Source organism: Rasamsonia emersonii (assembly GCF_000968595.1).
Source record: "Rasamsonia emersonii CBS 393.64 chromosome Unknown ctg1118621760192, whole genome shotgun sequence".
In the NCBI taxonomy this organism is placed as follows: Eukaryota; Fungi; Ascomycota; class Eurotiomycetes; order Eurotiales; family Trichocomaceae; genus Rasamsonia; species Rasamsonia emersonii.
Window position 1 is genome coordinate 30,772 of NW_013563151.1, and position 21,874 is coordinate 52,645.

Sequence of the window (21,874 nt, forward strand, 5' to 3'; positions counted from 1 at the left end):
CGAGCGACGTCCTACCTCCACCTGGTCAATCTGAAATGGAGAATGTATATGAAAAGCACAGTAGCCGACAATAATAATCATAAACATGCTGAGCAACTGGGGAATTGATCCAACTTGCCTGTGGTGAACGAACCATGGTACGCGGCAAAGATTGACGTCGCGATATGACGATGGAGAGAAACACAGCTTTACCCAGTTTCGCGGAGAATAATCATCTACCGCCCCCTTAGTCTACGATGGCTCCCTGACTCGTAACTGTCTGAACTAACGCTGCGGCGCGTTCGGAGTAAGCGGAGGGACCGGTGAGCCCAAAAAGGCCGGAAGACACGAGTTGCTCTAGCAGTCGTTATTGTTATGGTCCTTATTTCCCGATTACATTTCTCCTGTCAGGTTAACTTCAGTGATGAGACGAGATCATCTGTTAGCAGACAATCATAACCTTCGGTCTGTCAACTGAATCCATTCTGGTCCGATTCGAGAGCCGCCCCTTTGACGAGTCCATCCTGAAAGCCATTTCTCTACGAGGCATGCCCGCCTCACTCAATCCACCGATGGACCAGAATGAAAAAGGTCCCAACAGAACGCACAACAAAGCAACCTGTGGAAAATGGCGACATAGATGGTATTATCTCAGAAGAGAAGGATATGAACAAGGACACACTGCAGTCAGAAGGACAACTGGACGACGAAAATGCAGCGAATGCAGACCCTGAACGTGGTGGACCAGCGCCCATCAATCGCGACGAGGCGCCATGGTCGATTTGGACTCCCAGGCAGAAGAAAATGATCATCCTGGCAGCTTCTTTTGCCTCCCTTTTGTCTCCACTGTCCGGTCAGATTTACTTTCCGGCCTTGAACAGTATCGCGACGGATTTGCGTGTCTCTGACAGTCTGGTCAACCTGTCGGTCACAACGTACATGGCGGGACCTTTGATCCTGCTGATTGTCATTGCTTTCTGCCTCTCTGCCTCGCTAAACTGTATTGCGGTCTTGATGGTGGATCTGTATCCAGGCAAGGCAGGGACTGTGACCGCCTCGAACAATCTCCTGCGCTGCTTACTGGGAGCCGGTGCCACCGCGTTAGTCCTACCGATGATCAATGGTATTGGCATCGGATGGACGTGCTCGTTCTTTGGCTTCCTCAACTTTGCGACCACTCCTCTACTGTGGTATGTCATGAGGCAGGGTCCCAAGTGGCGTGCCGAAGCCCAGCAGAAGAAGCTGGATCAACAATCCAAGGCGCAAGCAAATAGCACCAGTAATAGTAATGGAGCTGTCAAGGAATATTAAACCCCAGACTGCTTCTTTATACACCGCTGGAAGATTAGGATTCATAAGAGGGACAATATTCTTTTAATTTGTTAATAATCCTACGATATAGACTTAGCAAAATCGATTCCTATTTTGTCATTAATCAAAGCAAAAAGACAAAGGTAGATGTAGGACAACGAGAGGTAGAATAGAAGCTCATCGAAAAAGGCATATGAGCTGAGTATTCCCTGCAGTGCAGATGTCTGTCCAGGTATCAGGATTTGAGAAAACAGTTGAATCTTCCTGTTCTGCTTGGACCATATGGTAGGAATTTGGTCCCCTTTATATTGCACTTGCTGCTTCATTTGCAACACCTTCTTCTATGTACTGCGCTAACTTGCATAGGAACCATTCTGGATTAGAAAACCCCAGAATCTTTGGCGAGTACTGGGCAAGAGGCAAAAATAACCAGACTGAATGGGGCCATCTCCCGATTCGAGCGAGTTATGTATGGTCTAATCATGTACAAAATGGGCCTGCAATGATTAGATTACTTTTCTGATTGCTTATACACAAGCTGAGATCAGGCCCAGATAATGCCATGCTCACTTTCACAGTAACAAGTAGGAGCATCTAGTGCTCAATCTCGACTGCTCTACCTTTAAATTCTGCCTGAGCGATCAAGGGAGAGTGATAATATAAAAGAGAGTACGGAAGATCGATGGTCTATGGTGCATCACGTGGGCGTCTACTTAAAATAGTCTGGGCGGGTCCCAAGGGCAATTTAGATCATATTAGATCATATTATTGGTCCAAAAGCCCCGTTGTTGTCCTTGCTGCAAGATAAGATTGGGTCGTATAAGCAAAAAATCACATGACTTTGCTCTCTCTGAACCAATCAAATGAGCCAAAGTAACGATCACATAAGAATTTCTACCAATCAGAAGCGAAAAAATACAGTCACGTGATGAATATTTACCAATCGGATCAAAGAGATCACGGGGTAATACTGCCTCGCTGCGCCGCCAATAACATGCCAATAGAGAAGTAGAGCATAATGGACAGTTCTTAGACAAGCGGTGAGTCATTGAAGCTTGTCAGTCATACAATTATCGACCACTGCACCACCAACGCAGCATCTTGGCAAAGCCTCACTGGATCTTATCAATGCCAGCAGTTGCTACCCAAGCTATCTAAATTTAGCTAGGCTGCTGGGCGGGGGATCAACCCGCGCGGAGGCGGCTCGACTAGCGGCGCTGCTATTCTTGTCCCGGTGAAACACGCGCCCTCTCGGCCAATGCTTGCCTCGCTTATCGCTGCGCCCGTGACGCCGCGCGAAGATCCTCTCCCCAGACAACGAGAAAAAAAGACTCATTCCTGTCTCAGTTACAACTCCGTTTGCTGCTGGCCATGGCTTGGCAGTCGCAGCTTCCGTTGGTCGCCCGACGGCGTTGCTGAGGGGAGTGTGTATAAGAAGGTAGGTGTCTCCCTAGGAAATGTTCTCAGAATCAGGATCGTTGTCCCGGAAAGGTTTCTAATTGTTGATAGTTTCTGTTTTCCTTTGCTGAGAGCGAAATCAGTCGTTACCCGTGTTCTTGTCAATCGCTTCACGATCTTCGTTACAGTGTTGGATTGTATACGACAGAACAGATAGTATATTGTTTAATTGAGTCCTTGACGATACACCATGTTGCGATCTCTCGTTGTTCTGCTTGCTTCGGCTCTCGCCGTGAGCGCAATCCCCCAGGCGACTCCCTCGCAGACGCCTTCTCCTTCTACAGAAACGCCGGGGTCCTCGACGACCGTAACCTCGCCGCCGTCCTCGACCATCACCCCGTCTCCGACTCTGAGCTGCTCGAATGGCTCGACGGCCGTGTACACCACTGACTGCACGATGGGATACCCAATCTCCTACTGCTATAGCCCGCCGCCACCAATCCAGTGCTCGTCGGGCTATTTCCCGGGCTCCTACGCCGCAGGACACTGCGACACCGCCTCGACGTGCTACCCGCTGACTGCGCCGTGGCTCACAACCAAGTGCTCGAATGGCGGGATTCCCTACTCGACGTCCACCCTGTACGTGGGAACTCTTGCGGGGGGTGTGTCAACTACCATCAGCAGTACGTATAGCCCTGCCTCTTTTTTTTTCTGGCGTCAGATGAGCCTGTTTTCTAACGGATGTCCGTTTCAACAGTGGTGCAGTGTTCCTGCGGCCGGGACCAGTGGTACAGTATGACACTGGCACCCGGCGCTTCGACCGTCGACACGTACTGCATGCCATACAGCAACTGTCCAGCCGGTATGACGACGTCGACGAGCACTGACTCGTACTGTGCGACCGCGCCGGCGAGCGCATGCTCCAACACCCCTCTCACGACGCCTTATTGTAAATGCGCCAATCCCACCCAGACGGCTGTCTACCCGCCTGGCGACGGTGCCACGGCGACGGGATGTGCTTGACGAGATAATACAGAAAATTGGTTTGATACGGAGTATATGAGAGAGTTTATTTGGACAGAGATGGTAATGATTTTTGGTTTTTCGGGATATATATTTTGGAACGGGACATAGCACATGATCTAGAACATAATGATGTATCTAGACTAGACTATAATATGGGAAGGTCGCAAGACTGTAATGAATGAATGGGCATTGATAATCTCATCGATCCTACTGAAGGTTAACGAAGGGGAAAAGGACCCGAAGCATGAAAACTAGAAGCCTAAAAAAAAAGGAAAGAAAGAAAAACAAGGAAGAAAGAAAAGAAAGAAGGGTGCATTTTTAACACGAAAAAAAAAACAAAAGAAATTTATCCCCACACAAGTATACGAAAGTAAAACACCTTCCATACTCGTGTTACCCATACCCATACACAACTGTACCATATTGAATGTCACACCTCCAAATATTAATATTGTCCCTCTCTCCACCGCAATACATGTATGTACTGTACATATATAGCTACATCGTAGCAGTCCATTCTTTCTTAAACAGTAATTCATCAATCCACAGCATCCATCCTTGCTGCTACAGGGCCCTTGAACAAGTTCAACAGTTAGTCTGGAAGAAAGAAAGAATAGTATAGTAAAGACATAAATTATCAAGAGTAGATGTCCTGTACTATACATATATCTAGGTAGATCATCTAGATGCTTCTCCTTCCTTTCTTGCTTGCATATGCATTTCCTTCCCCACAATGCATGAACACGAGGAGCTTCAGCAGGTCAAATTTGGTTGGTCGGTAAATGTACTATACATGTACATACTCTGTACGAGTTAGAAGTACAGGAAGGAAGATATTACTATATTTAAAGTTTCTTTTTTCTTGTGAATGTAGGATTTATTCATAGTTCCTTTGCTCCTGTATGCTTTCCAATTAGGAAGGTCCTTCCTTGATCACGTGTGTTGACCTCGACGTGAGAACTGCTATGTATGTGTAGATGTATCTATTGAGTTTAGATATTGATTACGTACATTCTATCACTGTATTCTATTTTTTTTATTTGTTCCTTTTCGTTGATTAACTCTTTTTTTTTATTATTAGTTTTTTAATTTGCATCGACGTGCAGTCATGAAAAATTCATGATCATAGATAGGGTTAGTCCATTCTAACTGTCCGTCAAAGCGCCTTCCAAGGAGAGGCCAGAAAAAGAATGAAATGAAAGAGGTAATAGTGGAAGAACAAGGATATAGGCAGTTCCCGTTCGAATAGAAGCGGTTCTTCTTCAGCCATGAACCTATGCAGGGATGCCTGCCCAGGAATATTATCCATTACCTGCTTGTTATTAAGATGACTAAGACTGCATACACCTGATATATCATATCAACAGTCATTTTTTGCTGTTTACGGCAGTGACACGTGGTCATATGACTTGATTTGTTGCAGACTCATGCCAGAACCAAGTCTGAGATGCATTAGGCCCCACCCTCAGCAGTGTTGAAATCTTTAATGAGTCGCTATGAAATGTCTGTGCGGGACATCGTAACATGTCTGTGCGACATATTGATTGCGATATGTCAGTGCGAAGACAGTGCAATGCAATATGAATGTCTGCTTTTCTACTTCCTCTTTAACAAGGCCGTCCCTTCTTTCATCGACTGCATATAAAGCAGAAAAAGAGAACTTGTCTCTAGCTTAGTTGACAGTCCAGTCGAGGATTCGATCAAATATGGGAGAATACATCTTGCAACAAAACCCGGACGCTTCTGTGCGGTACGCTGAACAGACAGGCAGCAGACATGTCGTTTAAACCTGCTAAAATGTCACCTCTTCGTGCTTAGACTCGACGCGCAGCATTTTCTTGCCAGAATGCAATTCGGGTACCTCCTGTATCCATCGATCCCAGTCACCGAAGGGATGAAAATCGCAGATATAGGGAGCGGAACAGGGTAGGTGTGTTGGTATGCTGTGCTCTGTTCTCCGGCTGATCCATCCATCAACTGTTGGGTTACATATGTATAAAGAATCTGGCTCCTTGAAGTAGCGACCACCGTACCAAAATCCGTCCAGCTGGACGGATTCGATATTTTTGACGATCAATACCCTGCCAAAGAATACCTGCCTGACAACATCCATCTGGGAGTGTTGGACGCGCTGGCCGATCATGTCCTGGACCATCTCCAGGGAATATGCAAAAAAGGGCACTGACAAGGGAAAAGAAAGATTGTCGTGATACCGGTTTGCCTACTGGAACAGGAAATGAATGATCGGATCCGTCTTCCGGGAAGACTTCATGGTCAAGAACGTGGTGAAAATGTCATAGGGCAGGCCTATCGAGAGTCTGCTGCTGGAAGACAGCACGGGCGAAAGTATAAACGAAGGATGGTGAGGAAAGTAGGTACTAGGAAAAAGAAAAACAATAAAAAATAAACCAATTGAATCTATATTCTATATACTATACTGTGTATACCATGGATCTACTATAAATCTACTTAGTATTTTCTATATCAGTAGATTATATCGCATGCATACATAGACTGAGGGACTATATAATTTCTAGCTCTACCATGTTTTCTCATCCAGCAAAAGGCTGTATGGAAGGCACCTATTTAAAAATTGATCTTCATCCCATCGGATTTGTATATCAATACAATCCAGTGATAAACAGGAGTCTGATCTTCTTGTGTTATTGACTCATGTACTGCATACGATGGACTGACTAATATCTTAGAATCAAGAGATAAGAGCCGCAGGGTTAAAAGAGAAAAAAGAGAAGGAAAATGTCAACTCCTGAACCCCATCCATCCATCATAATGCCTGCCAGTCCACAGGCCCGAAAAGGAACTTCCGACATGTCAGGTACTGATGTGATGTCACAGAAGCTGGTACGTTCTTGCGCGAATTAATTGAATTGCATTGAATTGAATTGAATTGCTCTTGGCGTTGGGGCTTCTCCAGGATTGCCCTAAAAGGAGATTCCGTGGAGCCTCAGAAAGAAAATACTGAGTACAGAGTAAGTAATACTCTGCAGCCGGGACGCAAACAAAGATAGCAAAACGGCCCTTTGAGTGGAGATCGCTATCAAGATAAGAACTTAAGACTAAACATACATACCTAATATATGTAGGGAATACCGCGATGAGTTTTCGAGAAGTACGGAGTAGCCGGTCCCACTTCCCATTTGGTCTGGACGAAGATGTTCCTGTGTCTACCTACTATCTAGGTAAAGTAACTAGTCTATGTTAAGCTATGATGGATTATGATAGGCAAGGAGATTTCAATTCGTGGTATCGTTTGTACATGTACCCGAGAATGGATACCGTCCACAGTCCAGGATCTGTAACACATGTGCACTCAAGCAAAGAAAAAAGTGTCGACAATGACGCCGTTGTTGGGGCTTAAGTGCGACAAATTCTAGAAATTCCACTGCCCGCAGATCATCATCCATTCGGAAATGATATGCAACGGCGGCTGTGGCGCCGGGCTTGGTTTGTGGGGGCGGGGAATCATCCTGGGGATATTTTTCTCGTCGATCTCGGAGTACCTAATTAGGTAAGTATTGTACATACAAGTAGGTATGTATCGCCATTCATTCATTCATCCATCGAAGAAAGCTCTCCATTCAATTCAGTCAAATTACTTCAACAAAGACACCTTACAAAAATGCAGCTCAAGACCATCACCCTCGCATTCCTCTTTGCTCTCACAGCATCCGCCGCCGCGGTTGAGAAGATGGGGGACGGACAGGAACCGCCTGCAGGGATCTGTGGCAATACTGGCTTTGATGACAAGGACTGCAATACCTGGGTGAGTATCTTTCTCTTCTTTTTGTCTCGTTTCTGTTTTTATTTTAAACTGATGCTGAGGGCTGCTACAGTGTGTTGCACATAAGTACAAATCTGGGTCGTGCCATTTCTACTTGTGAGTGTTACATCGAATAATATTTCCTTCCTTTGTAGACATCCAACTCCTTATTTTTCCTACCCTAATATAACTAATTTCGCGACAATCTTTTGCTAATTTCTTTTTCTATTTTCCTTTCTACAGCGGCGACAACGTGGAGTGTGACTGCCAGTAATAATCAGCGATAAAAAAAAGTCTGAACTGGAGATCAATTTTGTGGGGAAATGGTCAACAATGGAATATACAAGTGGCATATTGCAGGATTAGCTATGTTGGTGTGATATTTTATGCATTAATTGTATGTATTATTACTAAGAATAGCAGATCAAAATCGATTAGCTATAAGTTGTCGTCCGAGTATGTCAATGACATTGGCACACCCGCTAGCATAGCATACTGTCAATACAGTAAAGATATGAACTGACTAATACGAGAAGTCTGAGTATGAAAAGTCTTCAGTAACAAGGAAAGTCAAATATGAGAATAGATGGATTGTATGCTTAGTTCGATCAACTTGATCAGCTTGTATCTTCTTCGAGGATTCATTTGCTTCATATGACCCAGATCTCCTAGCTGCTTACAGATTTCCTATTCTTCGTAAGAGTTACAGGAAAGTGGGAATTGTAAACTATAGTTTAGAACTTATTCTTACTCACTCATGTGATACTGAATACCTGTCGTAGGACTAGCTAAAACGGATATCATTCAGAGTATAGCATCGATAAGAAATGGTAGAATACGTATAAAGGACAGTCTGTCCCAGGATCTTTCTACTGCCACGCTCACACCTAAGACCAGTAATATAAGGCCAGAGAGAATGCAACAAAAAAGTCTTCTATAGAATATATAGTTTACAGTATAGTGATAGCCTTAACTATACAAAATCCCCTAGTCCATCCATTTCCTAACAGACAGCTTGTCCTATGGCGTATCCTTCGTGTATTGGATTTGGATCTTGGACATACAGAATGGATATTATATCCAAACTGACTACTTTGAAATTCGTTAAGCTTCTCCTTATCGAGTGAATCCTGAGTAAAGTTGCTTTAGGCATATATTTCTTCCTCTATCCTAATGCCATCTCACCATCTGTATGCATCATTTCGAGATGTTCTCAGTGACGTTACACCTTCTATCACTGACCGATTAGGCACTGGTCAAGATTCTGCAGTAGTGGGAAAATGGCAGTATACAGGGAAGAATTTCTCCACAATATCCTTTTTGTAAGAACCATCATTACTTAGGAAGTGACTATCTAATTCCATCGGCCAGTACATAGTAGCTAGGATCAATAGATTGGCCATCCGAATGGTATCTATCTAAGCAGGGAGCAAGTGTTGCCTGACGGGATATAGAGAAAAGATGCAAGCACAGCATTAAATAAACGAATTACTGCTGCCAATGAGCTCCTTGATTATCTGCGAGAATGACCCTGCTACAGTCTTGCTGCTAAAGGTATTAAAGCTGAGAATCTTGGTTACTGTAGTCAACTAGTTCTCTTTCTCTCCTTTTTTTCTCTTCTTTTGACTCTTTTTATGCTGTTGAAATGCTTGCAATTTATGAGTCAGCACCTAATATACAGTCTGGTAAATAAATCCCTTACACAAACCAAGCAATTCAAAACCAACCCCAATAAATACTCTAGACCCTTTACTCGCCAACTAACATCACTATTTTCAAGTTAACATATGTCCATTAGTCCTTGATAATAATAATAACATTTACCACCTCAGTTAATGTACATACATACATAGAGCGACAATCCCGATTGAGTATAAAAAAAGATAAATCGAGCCAATCACCAGCTCCATTCAAGCATCACATCAGGAAAAGCCTACTCCGTAAAAGCTTCTTTGCGGGTTGAGCTGCCTTGAATGTTTGACCCCTGCCATTTTTGTGCACAACCCCGCATTTCAGGTACGGAGTACTTCCATGCTGTTCTAATTATTATTAATCCTAATCGTTATTGGCCAATGGGAGCTATTCCGTAATTAATCTAATTCATTCTACCGAATTTGTGACGCAACAGCGGGGCACGATGTCTGCGTGTAAATGATGAGGGGTAGGGGTGGAAAAATACGTACCTACTACTATTAGATTATTATTATTCTTGAGGTAGATTCTATCATTTTCCATTTGAGTAGCAGCTGCTGAGAACTACATATTAAATTGAACTCAATTTGAAGCTTCGTAGCTCCTTTATCCATGGATAGAGGATGGACGTCAGTGCGAAATAAAAAGGAACCAATAATGCAATGACAGTCATGAAAAGTTTTTTTTTCTATTTCTCCGACATTTCCTCCGAACTCTGTCAACCCCTAATAAATAAATCAATCAGAATGTACTGTACAGACAACATGACTGGTCAACATGTAGTCTCAGTACATGAACGTACTTTTTGCAAGAATGATCCTTCTCCTTTCACCTCCCTTCATACAGAGTAGTACTGCACTACTTATACTACTACTGTACTATGTAGAGTACCACCGGAGATACACCGAACGGACTTCTCAGCCGACACTCCGCAGGATCCAATCCATTACCCCACTATCCATCCATGGATACATCCCAGCTTGTCTGTCTGGCTAGCTAGCTACATTATTTAGTCTAGTTAATAAATGGTGCAATCGACGCCAGTACCTTCTAGGTAGGTCGATGGCTTAGTTGGGTATGTAGAGCACATAACTGTGTCTATCTACGAAGCTAAGCTAGCTATTATTAGTCTTGAGAGCTGTTAGCCCTTCCTTATCCTTATATATTCGCGTCGTGCCCGCATTCGTATCTCCATCTATTCTCTCTCTCGTACTGTACATACATACCGACAACACATCTCCCACTGAGGAATTACTACTTGCAGACTGACGCCATGGCGGACAAAAACCTCCCTCCGATGGAGTACCGTTTCCTCGGCCGCACCGGGCTTCAAGTCTCGGTCATCTCGCTGGGTGGCTGGCTTACGTACGGTGGGCATGTTGAGGATGGTGCGTAAATACACCCAAAAAAAAAGTGTTACGCGCGCGTCTAACGCCAGCATAGAAAGAACGTTCGAATGCATGAAGGCCGCTTTCGACGCGGGAATCAACTTCTTCGATACCGCAGAGGGGTACGCCGGTGGACAGTCAGAAATCGTCATGGGCAAGGCGATCAAGAAGTTTGGCTGGAATAGGCAGGATTTGGTTATTTCGACGAAGGTCTGCACATTGCATCATTTGCATCAGCGGGGATATTATGCTGACTGTGTATAGATCTACTGGGGCCAGGCCAACGCCAAAGACCCCCAAAACCCCATCAACAACAAAGGCCTCTCCCGGAAACACGTCATTGAAGGCCTCGATCTCTCTCTCAAGCGTCTCGGCCTCGACTACGTTGATATCGTCTACGCACACCGGCCAGACCGCCACACGCCCATCGAGGAGATCGTCCGCGCCTTCAACCATGTCATCAACACCGGCAAGGCGTTCTACTGGGGCACCTCGGAGTGGTCAGCCAGCGAGATCGCCGAAGCATGGCGCGTGGCGGACAAGCTGGGCCTGATCGGCCCCGTGGTCGAGCAGCCGCAGTACAACCTGCTGGCGCGCGAGCGCGTCGAGGGCGAATACCGCTGGCTGTACGAGGAGCACGGGCTGGGGCTGACGGTGTTCTCGCCGCTGAAGCAAGGTATCCTGACGGGCAAATACAACGACCAGCCCGCGCCGCCGCCGGGCAGCCGTCTGGCCGAGGGCAAGGGCAAGGACCAGTTCATCACCAACTTCGCCAAGACGTTCGGCGACGAGACGTGGCAGAAGAACCTGGCCATCGTGGCCAAGCTCAAGCCCATCGCTGAGGAGCTGAATGCGTCGCTGGCCCAGCTCGCGCTGGCCTGGGCGCTCAAGAACCCCAATGTCTCGTCTCTCATCACGGGGGCGTCGAGGCCGGAGCAGATCTACGAGAATGTGCGCGCCCTCGAGGTGGCCAAGAAGCTGACGCCTGAGATTCTCGAGAGGATCGAGCAGGTGGTTGGGAACAAGCCGAAGGAGGAGCCGCTGCGATTTTGATAGACGTTTTCTTCGTCGCCTTTCATGGTTTAGTATAATGAATCCTAGACGCAAACATACAAAACACACGTACAATAACATCACGATTCTTTAGTCAGTCGTCATTAATATACTTCTCGTAAACGTCCGCGTAAAACTTCCTCCCCACATCGCGATGACTCCGAATCTTGGTCCGAAGCTGCGACTCGCCCCAAGTATCATACTTCCCTCTAAGAAAAGGCGAGTCGATCTGGGCCTGTTCACTCTCGCCCTCTTCATCATGGCGACGGAAATGCTCTTCAAAATGCCCCCTCAACGTCTCCACCGCCTCTGCCTTGGTCAGACTGCCCCGCACGCCCTGGAAGAAAGGCACGCTGAACCGATCGTGCGGACCGGAAAGCACGCGATGCACCGTCGCCTTGCAGACCCCGGTGGTCACGACTTCGAAAGCCTGGCCGATGTTGACGACGAACGTACCGGGGATGGCGGGGACGTCGATCCATTCGCCGTTGCGGTTGAGGGCTTGCAGGCCTTTGGTTTCCGGGGGCGATGCCTGCAGGAGGAATGTCCACCATCCGGAGGAGTCTTTGTGGGGGCCTACGCCTTGACAATTGTCTGAAGAGGGATCTGATGCGGGATAATGGACGAGCTTGAGACGGTGCTGGTCAGACAGGAAGGGGAAGAAAGTATCTGATGGCAGAGACAGCGCTTCAGCGACCAGACGGAGGAATCGCTCGCCCAGGGCAGTGAGTTCGCGAATGTATGTCTCGACGATTGGGCGGAGAGCGGGGTACGCAGATGGCCACTATACATATCATCAGCATATTGAAAGATTCAGATATAATAATACCTACCTGATTCGGCCCCTTCAACCTCTCATACAACGGAATCCCGCATCCAGGAGCCCATCTCTCCTCCAGCTCAGTCGCAAACTCGACCTGCTCTCTCCGATCGGTCCTGCCGGCCGTCATCTCGGCGCCCACGCTGCTGTAGCCGAGGAAATGCGGCGAGTTGCGCAGCGCGATCTCGTCTTTGGCCTGCGCGGGCAACGCGAAGAGCTTTGGCAGCGCCTCGACAAGATCGGAAATCACCTTCTCGGGGACGCCATGGTTGGCTACGTACAGGAAGCCGACGGAGGTGAGGGCGTGGCGGAGTTGGTGGAGCAGTTCGCTGCGAGTGCTCGGGGACGAGGCGAGCGAGAGGTCGATGATGGGGATGGAGGTGAAGGCGTGGGAGAACATGTCAGTCGTATACTATGTCATGGCAGTTGGTATTGTTGAGTTGTATAGTTACGGAGAAGATAGTTATGCATGGTTGTGTGGGGTAATTAATGACAGATGAAGATGATGCAATTGTCTCCACAGTCATCGCAATCAATCAGAATTAATTTACCAGCAGTTAGCAGCTATCACCAATAATATCTTATTCTAACACTCTGAATATACTTATCAAAAAGCCCAACTGAAAATTTCACTTCTAATGCATATTCAAGTTCCCTGCTGGCGAACAACTTCTATATCTGTACAGTACCTGCATGTATAACGTTACACCATAAGCAGGTTATTCCTGATCGCGCTACTCTGTACTACAATTACTGCACACGTCTTCCTAGAGCTAACAGAATGGACTGGACAAGTCTTAGGACTGATGAAATAGATGCTTGATCTGGATATGCAACATGCCGTCTTTGTTGCCATTGCTATTATTATTGTTTTACTGTCTCAGGAATGCGCTGGACACACTATGTCGTACTGCATGTACAACCTCCAGCATACCAGAAGCATAAACAGGTGATACCATCCTGCTTGTATGACAGGCACGCGGGAGAGAATGTTGCTGTATGTATGTACAACATCTTTGTAAGCGGATGGACCTGGCTCACCTGGACGATATTAAAGATAGACAGCAAAAAGCCAGCGACAATCTTCAATATTATAATATCATTTATTATTTTCGGCATCTGCCAACATGACATTCAAAGTCCTCATCGTCGGCGGCAGCATCGCCGGCATGGCACTCGCCAACATGCTCGAGACATACGGCATCGCGTACGAGCTTCTCGAGAAACACGCCGTCATTGCACCCCAGCTCGGCGCCAGCATCGCCCTGTTGCCCAATGGCTTCCGGATTCTGGACCAGATAGGGGTGTGCGAGGTCATTGAGCGTCTGAGCGTGGCGATGGACTCCATGGCCAGGTTCGATCCAAGGGGGCGTCGGCTGCGGGTGTATGACGAGTATGGGTATTATCTGGAGGGGATGTAAGACACAAAGATATATATACATACAGTTAATATGTACAGTACAATATATTAAATATTACTGATGACGACAGGACAGGGTACAAAATGCGCTTCCTCGACCGACAGCAGGTCATCCAAGCGCTGTACGACAACCTCAAGGACAAGTCCAAGATACACACCTCTTGCGAAGTCATCAAAGTCGAATTCTTGGGCTCCGAAGTAAAGGTCGAGACGACAGACGGCTCTGAATTCACTGGCAGTATCGTCGTCGGCGCCGATGGCGTGCATAGTCGCATGAGGCAGGAAATGTGGCGGATTGCAGACGCTGAGATTCCGGGTTTTATCTCGGACCGCGAACGAAAATGTCAGAAATCCTTCCTCTCTGAATACATTACTATCAGTTAATTGACTCATCTCAGCGATCACATGCACATACAGCTGCCTGTTCGGCATATCTGACTCGCTCGAGGCCATCGAAAAGGACCCCGGCTTCAAAGTCTTCAAGAAACACCGCTCGTATCTCTTCCAAGCCGGACCGGACGGAAAAACGTACTGGTTCGCCTTCTTCAAGAACGAAACCAGGACAGTTGGCCCGGATATCCCCCGCTACACCGTCGACGACGAAAAGACGCTCGCGGCCAGGACCGCCGACGACGTGCTCTGCGAGGGCCTGACCTTTGGCGAGGTGTACGTCAGGCGGCTGTATTCGGTGCTGGTGCCGCTGGAGGAGTACGTGCTGGACAGGTGCTTCTACAAGCGAGTTGTCCTGCTGGGGGATTCATTCCACAAGGTATGCTAGATGCGCTAGATAGTGACATAGGTCTGACCGCGTAGATGAATCCCATCACCGGACAAGGCGGCAACTCTGCCATCGAGTCTGCTGCCCAGCTGGCAGATCTGCTGCTGGAGCTGGTCCAGCGGAATGCGCTCGATGGCGACAGCATCCAGCACGCATTCGCTAAATTCCAGCGCGTGCGCAAGCCCAGGACAGAGCGTCTGATGGAGGCCGCACGCAGCACGCAACAGCTGGATTCGCTGGACAACCCGTTTCTCAAAGTCATCAACTTGCAAGTCATGGGCAACCTGGGCATCGAGCCCATCATACCTCGAATCGCCGAAGCCTTGATCCCGGGCTGTAGGCTGCGATACCTGCCTCCGCCCAAGCGACGGGGCATCGTCGCATGGGAAGACGAGGTGAAGATGACGCTAGAAGACAGGCCTGTTGCCGCGACGGTGGTTTGGATCCTTCTGATTCTTGTTGCGGCCTTAGCGCCGTGTATCCTCAAACGATATGCTGCACCAGCAGTCGTTGACACTAGTCCAGCTGGATCGTCCCTGCTGCAGCTGTACGCCGCTATCTCTGCCGTCGCCATTCACGGACTGTGGATGATCGAGTCGTATCGAAGGAGTTTTTGGTTCTCTCCGCTTGGCAGGTATTACTCACAAACACATATCCGGACGAACAAGCCTAATTAATTCCCTTTGGTGAACATCACAGCGCCATCCCATTCCTCCTCGCTGCACAGTTCTTCTCCGTCGTCACGCCCATCTACTTCATCCTGCACATCGCGCTCAGTCGCGACAAGATGTTCTACTACCCCTGTCCACGAGCCATCGAACCGGACGTCGCGAAAGCCTTGGCCACGGGGCTGGCCTGTATATACTTTGTCCCGATCGTACAGACGGTGAGCAGCCTGGGAGAGCTCACCCACGACGGATCCGTATCCGCACTTGTCCGGGCATGGAACATGACGCATTTCGGCGTTTTGTGCAGGGAGCTTTTCAGCCTGATCCCTGCAAGAACAACGACAGAAACAAGCGCAAGAACAAGAAAAGACGGACCAAAAGAAATGTTCGGCGCTCTCGACATGCCCTCCCTTGCGCGGTTGTATGCTTTCTTCTTCGCAGTTACTAGCGTTGCGCACGTCGTTTTCATTAGCAAGTACACGTATGCCCTGAGGAACACGTATTCCCTCACGGGGGCAGATGATATAGCCAACCTCTCCTCCCTCTCCCTAACCATTCTCACCTGGTGCCTCTTCACAGCATGGGACCTGCGAAGGGTGAATATCGTTGAAAACGATATTTTGCTCCGACGGGCTTGGCTGGCTGTCGTCATTGGTTCGGCCGTGGTTGGTCCTGCGGCAACGCTGGCTGCGACGTGGTGGTGGCGGGAGAGGGAGATGGAGAGGGCGAGGGGGGGAAAGAAAACTCAACAAGAGAGTGAATGGGGTTGGGAGGGAAAAGAAATGAATCGAGCTTATTAAATGGCTGAGTCAAGAGTTATGATAATGATGATGATGATAAGCTGGGCTGCGACAGCTCGACTGATGTTGTGATGAGGTGAAAGAGAGAGGGAGCCGTGACTGAGGAATGAAGAAGGAACGTGGGGAGATAGATAAATGAGAATTTTATAAATAAACAAAATAAAATAAAACAAAATAAAATAAAATAAAATAAAATAAATATTATTATTCTATTCAATCATACACAGCTATCATAGTGATAGTATAAAAATAGATAGTACAGTACAAAGACCAGAAGAAGGTCAACGACAGAAACAATAATATTTTGTAAAGTGCATGCCACAAGCCAAAATTAATGGGCCTTTTCATTTACTTTTCTTTCAATAAGATCTCCTCCTGTCACATGCACACCGATTGTTGATAGATAGCATATAGTAGATAGAAATCGCGTCTAGTATAGATAAGTACTTATCTCCCCGCTAGAAACCATTTTTTAAACAGCCTCCTCACTCGGCCCGTCGGACGACTCGGCTAGCTGCTTCTCCAGCTCCCGTCTTTCCTCCTCAGTCGCGTCAGTGACGTGGACGGCGACGTCTTCACCAAACTTCTTTGCGATTTCCTCCAGGCTCAGGCGGGCGGTTTCGGGGAAGAAGAAGTAGATCACTGCAGACGCAGACGTCAGACATGAGTTAAAGTTCTCTTTTATCAAGCATGTTCTATGGTTTGGTCATACCTGGCAGAAAAACGACAGACCAGCAGATGATGACTAGGTAGTACTTCCAGCCTACGTTGTTGAAGCCAATGGGCGCTGTCTGCAGGAGGATGATAGTTGCTGCTGCACGTTAGGCCAGTTCTCTAGTCTAGAAAGTGCTTACGCACCTGCAAACTGCCCAAATAGAGAGAATCCCATCCCAATCGGCCGGATCTCCGTGGGGAAAATCTCTGACACGTAGAGATACATGGTCGTGTCGCAGCAGGTGCTGACAGAGTTAGTTTTGTCGCAAGTCGCATGGGAAAGAAATACACCCACCCCTGGAAAGCCAGGTAGAGGAAGATGAAGAAAATGCCCATCGCGTTACCTGCCCGATTCTTCGTGCCGGCATACTCGGCTGTCATCGCGGCAAGACAGGAGGTCGTCACGATGATCCCAACAAAATCAGTCATGAACATGCCTCGGCGAGAATTCACCTTGTCGTGCAGCCAGGACCCAAGCGGATTGTAGATGAGACCTAAACCATCAGCTTAGACAATCGTACCACTTTTCCTCTTGAGAATCTTACCAGCCGTAGTAAGCCAGAGCGCACTCAAAAGCAGCGGCATGCTGCCCGTCATCCCGAGGTTGGTGTACAGGAGCACGGCGTAGTTGTTCTGCAACAATCAGCAGGCAATCCAGTTCATCGTTTACTACCACGTACAATAATCAGTGGCCCACCAAACTCGGCTCCCCACTGCGTCAAAAAGCCAATGATCATTCGCTTTCTGTACGACTTGATCTTCCACACGGCCGTCCAAACGCTGTGGCCGGTTGCAGCCAGCTTCTGCGCCTCCAGTCGAAGCTGCTCCTTGGTCTGGTAGAACTCCTCTTTGGCCACCAGGTCGTTGGGATCGTCGGGGGACTTGCGCAGCCGCTTCAACACCTTCTGCGCCTCGTCCATCTTGCCTTTGGAGATCAGCCACCGAGGGGAGCGCGGCAGCCACGGAGATCCCAGCAGCAGGACGAGAGGCGGAAAGCACTGCAGCGCAAGGGGGAATCGCCAGCCAAATGAAGGCATTGTGGTCTCCGCGAAGTAGCATCCAAAGCCCACCCAGCTGGACAGCATGTAGCCAAAGACGAGGAAGATGGCATGATGCCCGACCAGCCAGCCGCGTCGGTAGGGACTCGATAACTCGGACAGATACATCGGACAGACAGTGACGAGGATTCCAATGCCCAGCCCGCAAATGAACCGCCCAGCATGGAACATCCTATACAGTTAGTTGTGGCCAACTTATCAATGGAAGGTCCGGGACACACTTCAGATTCTCTGCACCTCCCTGGAGCGCTCCCCCTAGAACACTGAAAAACGCGCCCAGCTGGATGTTGACCTTGCGCCCAAAGTAGTCGCAGGACCACATGATCAACAGCGAGCCCACGGCGCCACCAGCGCTGAAGACGCCATTGGCAGTTGCAATGGCCGGTGTGGTGATTGACGCATATCCGGGTTCGCCCTCCTGAGGAAGATGGAAGTACGAATACCAGCCCGGCTGGCCGATGGTGCTGCTGATAATCGACGCGCAGTAACCGTAGGTCTGCAATGGACATATTCTATGAGCATTGAGAAGCGACATGCGCATCTGAATCACTCACCAGAGACCCAATTGCCACGAAGACGATGACCAGCCTGCTGTAGAAGCTGGTCTGAGTCCCAAAGTCTCCCATTTTCCGGTTCTCAGCGTCCCTCTGAGACCGTATTACTGCAGAATATGGCAGGGAAGCGAATGAGCAGGCAATTGATTTGCGTGAAGCTGACTAGAGGGGGAGGTAAAAAAAAAATCAGAAAGAATCAAGTCGAAATTCAACGGTCTCACGAGCTGTTGTTTCATCACAGCATTGCCAACGTGATCACAAAATCAGTCATCCCTGACAGCGGAGGGGAGACTGGCTAAGTAGGGCGTACTCCGTACTCCGTACCGCGCACTGCGTCGTACAGACCCAGCGCCATATCGAAGCGGTGCCACCAGCGTCTCGCTTGCCGCTGTCGAGCCATTTTCGGGCCTGATCGATCGGAAAACAATCCGCTTGCTGTCGAGGAAATGAACAGACAATCTTCATAGCGCCTAATAATTAACTTTGGACTCCCCCGCCATGCATCGACCGGGCAGACATTCGTCACGGCGATCCCTGGCTGATGTGGAGTATAACGTGCAGAGACGAAAAGACGAAGTGGATGAGAAGTTGCAAGGGTGTGCTGTTAGTGCAGACGCGGTCTGGCGCCACGTCTTCCGCGGCATCAGTCAGCCTGCAGTATGCAGACAGCCGGTACCAGGGACCCTCGTTCGAGCATTGACATGAAGGGCAGTCTGAGACGAGATAATAGGGATGTGCGATGTGCTGTGTTGCTGTTGCTGTAAATTACTCGTACAGCGCAATTACAACTCAGTTCGTGCCACACAATAGCAGTACGGAGTATGGCGATATACAGCGCATTGACTCGAGACTAAGCTGAATCTGGATATAAAGCAGACCACGTGAGGAATCTATCGCTGACCGCCTACCCAGAACAGCTTTTATGATGCCGAATCTGGAATCCAGGTACAAGCCACGGTTATGGTTTTACCCAGATAGGCAAGTATCTGTAATTTTAAGCTTAACCGGCGGCAAACGTGGACAACGGTATTACAACCCCTCGTTTTCGCCCCTTATCCTGCATGCCCCTCACAATGCATTATAAAATTTATAACGCAGCCTCAAGGCATTGAGATAAAACTCGTAGCAGTTGAACTCGCATTGACCATGGCTAGCAAATCTCCCTTTGACATTCCCTTCGATGAACTCCCCAACCCCAAGCAGGTGTGGGTTGGCGCGCCCGGCAGCCATGAAGAAGGCCTCGGCAAGCTTGCTCTGCTGACCCCCGAAGTCGTGGCCCGGGCAGCAGCCAGCGAGATCAAGACCGGCCGCAGAGTGACCATGAACTGGGACCTGACCAAGCTGGACTACCCGGGGCTGGGTCGGACGCCCTGTCAGCATCAGATTGTTCCGCTGCTGGGCGGCATTGCCTACGACGATATCTATACCTTCAATCCTCGTAGGTCTAGACAACGTGGTGGTGTTGTGGCAAGTCTACTTGCTAATTGATCACCAGAACAAAGCAGTCAATGGGATGGGCTTCGCCATTTCTCGCAGACAGTGCCAGGTCAGACCAAGCGGGTCTTCTATGGCGGAACGACGGCGGAGGAGATCAATGACCGAAACAATGACCGAATTGGGCTCCAGCACTGGGCGAAAGAAGGCATCGCAGGTATCTATCCGTTCTCAGTCCTGATCAACCCCTCTTCAGTTCATATTCTGAGCCTATGTTTTGTGCGACAGGTCGAGGGGTTCTGATTGACTACGCCGCATGGGCGGAAAAGCGGGGCATCAAGTACACCACCTTCTCGCAGCATCAGATCAAACTGTCCGACATCCTGGAAATCGCCAAAGAATGCAACATCACCTTCCAGAAGGGCGACATCCTCCTCATCCGGATCGGAGTCACCAAGGAGTGGGACACCATCATGACTGAAGAGCAGAAGAAAGCGTACTCCCAGAACCCTAACCCCCAGCACGCCGGAGTCGAAGCGACGGTCGACGTTCTGCGCTGGCTGTGGGACACGGGCTTTTCTGCCGTTGCGAGCGATGCGATCAGCTGGGAGGTAAGCCTCAGATCCAGTTTATAGACGTCCTGTCGATACTTACGGAGAGCAAGGTCTACCCGCCCGTGAATCCCGAGTTGTTCCTGCACGAGTACATCATTGCTGGATGGGGAATGCCAATTGGTAGGAAGAGTTCTCCGACCAGTAGGCAGACTGCGCCAGGCTGTGCTGACCATGCTCCAACAGGAGAAATGTTCGATCTGGAGGCGCTGTCGCGGACCTGTGCTGAACTGCAACGATGGACGTTTTTCGTGGCGTCGACGCCATTCAACATGCCCGGCGGCGTGTCTTCGCCTCCCAACATTATGGCCATTTTTTAGCTGGTTGCCATATAGCTGTTGATACCGACATATCTATATAATACATAGTGTTAGTTTCGATGGTCTAGACTTTTGCATAATTATGCAATTACATAAGTGGCTATCAGAGCAGCGGTAATCTCGTGAAGGAGTGTATTAAGCAAGCAGAAGCATGGACCAGGTGATTGCGAAGAAACTGGCCGTGCGCCATGAACCGACCAGCTGTGAGCCTCGTCACTATAGACTACCGCATAATTCGTCTTAATACGAGCCAGGGTACCTCAAGGATCGTCGAGGCAGTGCTAGTGAATGCACAAGCGGCACAGGACGCGAGACAGTCGAGAATGCGCGAAATAAAGGAGAGCGAGAAAAAAAAAGCAATGTGAAATTGTGACGAAAAGATCCCTGTCTAGTCACATGTTTCGTCAGGGCAGGAGGATTGCTATTGGGAAGGAATTACCAGCCTGGGACATTGGCAGCCCCGGCCGCACCTTCCGGAACAAGGGTTTGCTCCTGCCTAGCCCTACCAGCATTTTTACGGAAGGAACGAGGCGACCAGAAAGTGGGGCCCGCGGCGGCTACCAAGACTGCCAAGGCACCGGCGAATCGGCGATTGGCGCTTACCCCGGTTCCTTCCGCCGTTTAAGCTTGCTGTCACCACAACCTAATTTCTTGTCCGCCCAATCAGCAACCATGCACTAATACGTAAACGGCTATTCGTCGGACGCGTCCTGTCTCGACAAGCCTGTCTATAGTAGCATATGTATTGTTTTATTATTATTATTATTATAATCAGGTTTAACGTCCATACCGAGCCTTTCGGCTATGACAGACCCCGATTCTTGGGCAGAAGCCCCTATTAGTCCCTAATCCCATCTTTGGCCATTCTGAACCTTTTCCTCGCCCCAGGCCGCCTAGTTGCGTAGGGCTTTTGGGCCTTTATAAGCCCTCCTTGTTGCCAGTGTCAGTATGGGTGTCGCCTGCCTACTGCAGGCCACCCTCCCCTATTATCCTTCTCCCTCACGTTCTGCCTCCTCTAGGGCTGCCAGCCCCCATTCATCATCCTTCCGTGTCCTCTCGGCTGCTCGAG

At 48.7% G+C, this 21,874-nt stretch overlaps 7 protein-coding genes across 7 annotated transcripts; 5 read left to right on the forward strand and 2 right to left on the reverse strand.

Annotated features, from left to right (window-relative positions):
- Window positions 1–561: 561 nt before the first annotated feature.
- T310_4885 (Florfenicol exporter) lies at window positions 562–1,813 on the forward strand (the record flags this gene model as incomplete). The annotated part of the gene is made up of 3 exons (XM_013472250.1): window positions 562–1,169; window positions 1,388–1,433; window positions 1,580–1,813. 3 exons carry the CDS (start codon window positions 562–564, stop codon window positions 1,811–1,813), a joined length of 888 nt encoding a protein of 295 aa, XP_013327704.1.
- Window positions 1,814–2,938: 1,125 nt separating this feature from the next.
- T310_4886 (Uncharacterized protein) lies at window positions 2,939–3,711 on the forward strand (the record flags this gene model as incomplete). Its single annotated transcript, XM_013472251.1, has 2 exons — window positions 2,939–3,327; window positions 3,537–3,711. The coding sequence occupies 2 exons, from the start codon at window positions 2,939–2,941 to the stop codon at window positions 3,709–3,711; spliced, it is 564 nt and encodes a 187-aa protein (XP_013327705.1).
- Window positions 3,712–10,460: 6,749 nt separating this feature from the next.
- On the forward strand, window positions 10,461–11,628 carry T310_4887 (Aldo/keto reductase; the record flags this gene model as incomplete). Its single annotated transcript, XM_013472252.1, has 3 exons — window positions 10,461–10,575; window positions 10,631–10,785; window positions 10,840–11,628. 3 exons carry the CDS (start codon window positions 10,461–10,463, stop codon window positions 11,626–11,628), a joined length of 1,059 nt encoding a protein of 352 aa, XP_013327706.1.
- Window positions 11,629–11,722: 94 nt separating this feature from the next.
- On the reverse strand, window positions 11,723–12,848 carry T310_4888 (Hyoscyamine 6-dioxygenase; the record flags this gene model as incomplete). Its single annotated transcript, XM_013472253.1, has 2 exons — window positions 11,723–12,412; window positions 12,462–12,848. The coding sequence occupies 2 exons, from the start codon at window positions 12,846–12,848 to the stop codon at window positions 11,723–11,725; spliced, it is 1,077 nt and encodes a 358-aa protein (XP_013327707.1).
- Window positions 12,849–13,575: 727 nt separating this feature from the next.
- T310_4889 (uncharacterized protein) lies at window positions 13,576–16,114 on the forward strand (the record flags this gene model as incomplete). The annotated part of the gene is made up of 5 exons (XM_013472254.1): window positions 13,576–13,865; window positions 13,940–14,211; window positions 14,267–14,637; window positions 14,682–15,280; window positions 15,346–16,114. 5 exons carry the CDS (start codon window positions 13,576–13,578, stop codon window positions 16,112–16,114), a joined length of 2,301 nt encoding a protein of 766 aa, XP_013327708.1.
- A 472-nt stretch (window positions 16,115–16,586) lies between these two features.
- T310_4890 (MFS sugar transporter) lies at window positions 16,587–18,795 on the reverse strand (the record flags this gene model as incomplete). Its single annotated transcript, XM_013472255.1, has 9 exons — window positions 16,587–16,756; window positions 16,827–16,925; window positions 16,973–17,073; window positions 17,124–17,322; window positions 17,374–17,461; window positions 17,509–18,058; window positions 18,108–18,382; window positions 18,441–18,533; window positions 18,751–18,795. The coding sequence occupies 9 exons, from the start codon at window positions 18,793–18,795 to the stop codon at window positions 16,587–16,589; spliced, it is 1,620 nt and encodes a 539-aa protein (XP_013327709.1).
- A 791-nt stretch (window positions 18,796–19,586) lies between these two features.
- Window positions 19,587–20,805, forward strand: T310_4891 (uncharacterized protein; the record flags this gene model as incomplete). The annotated part of the gene is made up of 4 exons (XM_013472256.1): window positions 19,587–19,878; window positions 19,936–20,091; window positions 20,163–20,485; window positions 20,539–20,805. 4 exons carry the CDS (start codon window positions 19,587–19,589, stop codon window positions 20,803–20,805), a joined length of 1,038 nt encoding a protein of 345 aa, XP_013327710.1.
- Between the last annotated feature and the right edge of the window lie 1,069 nt (window positions 20,806–21,874).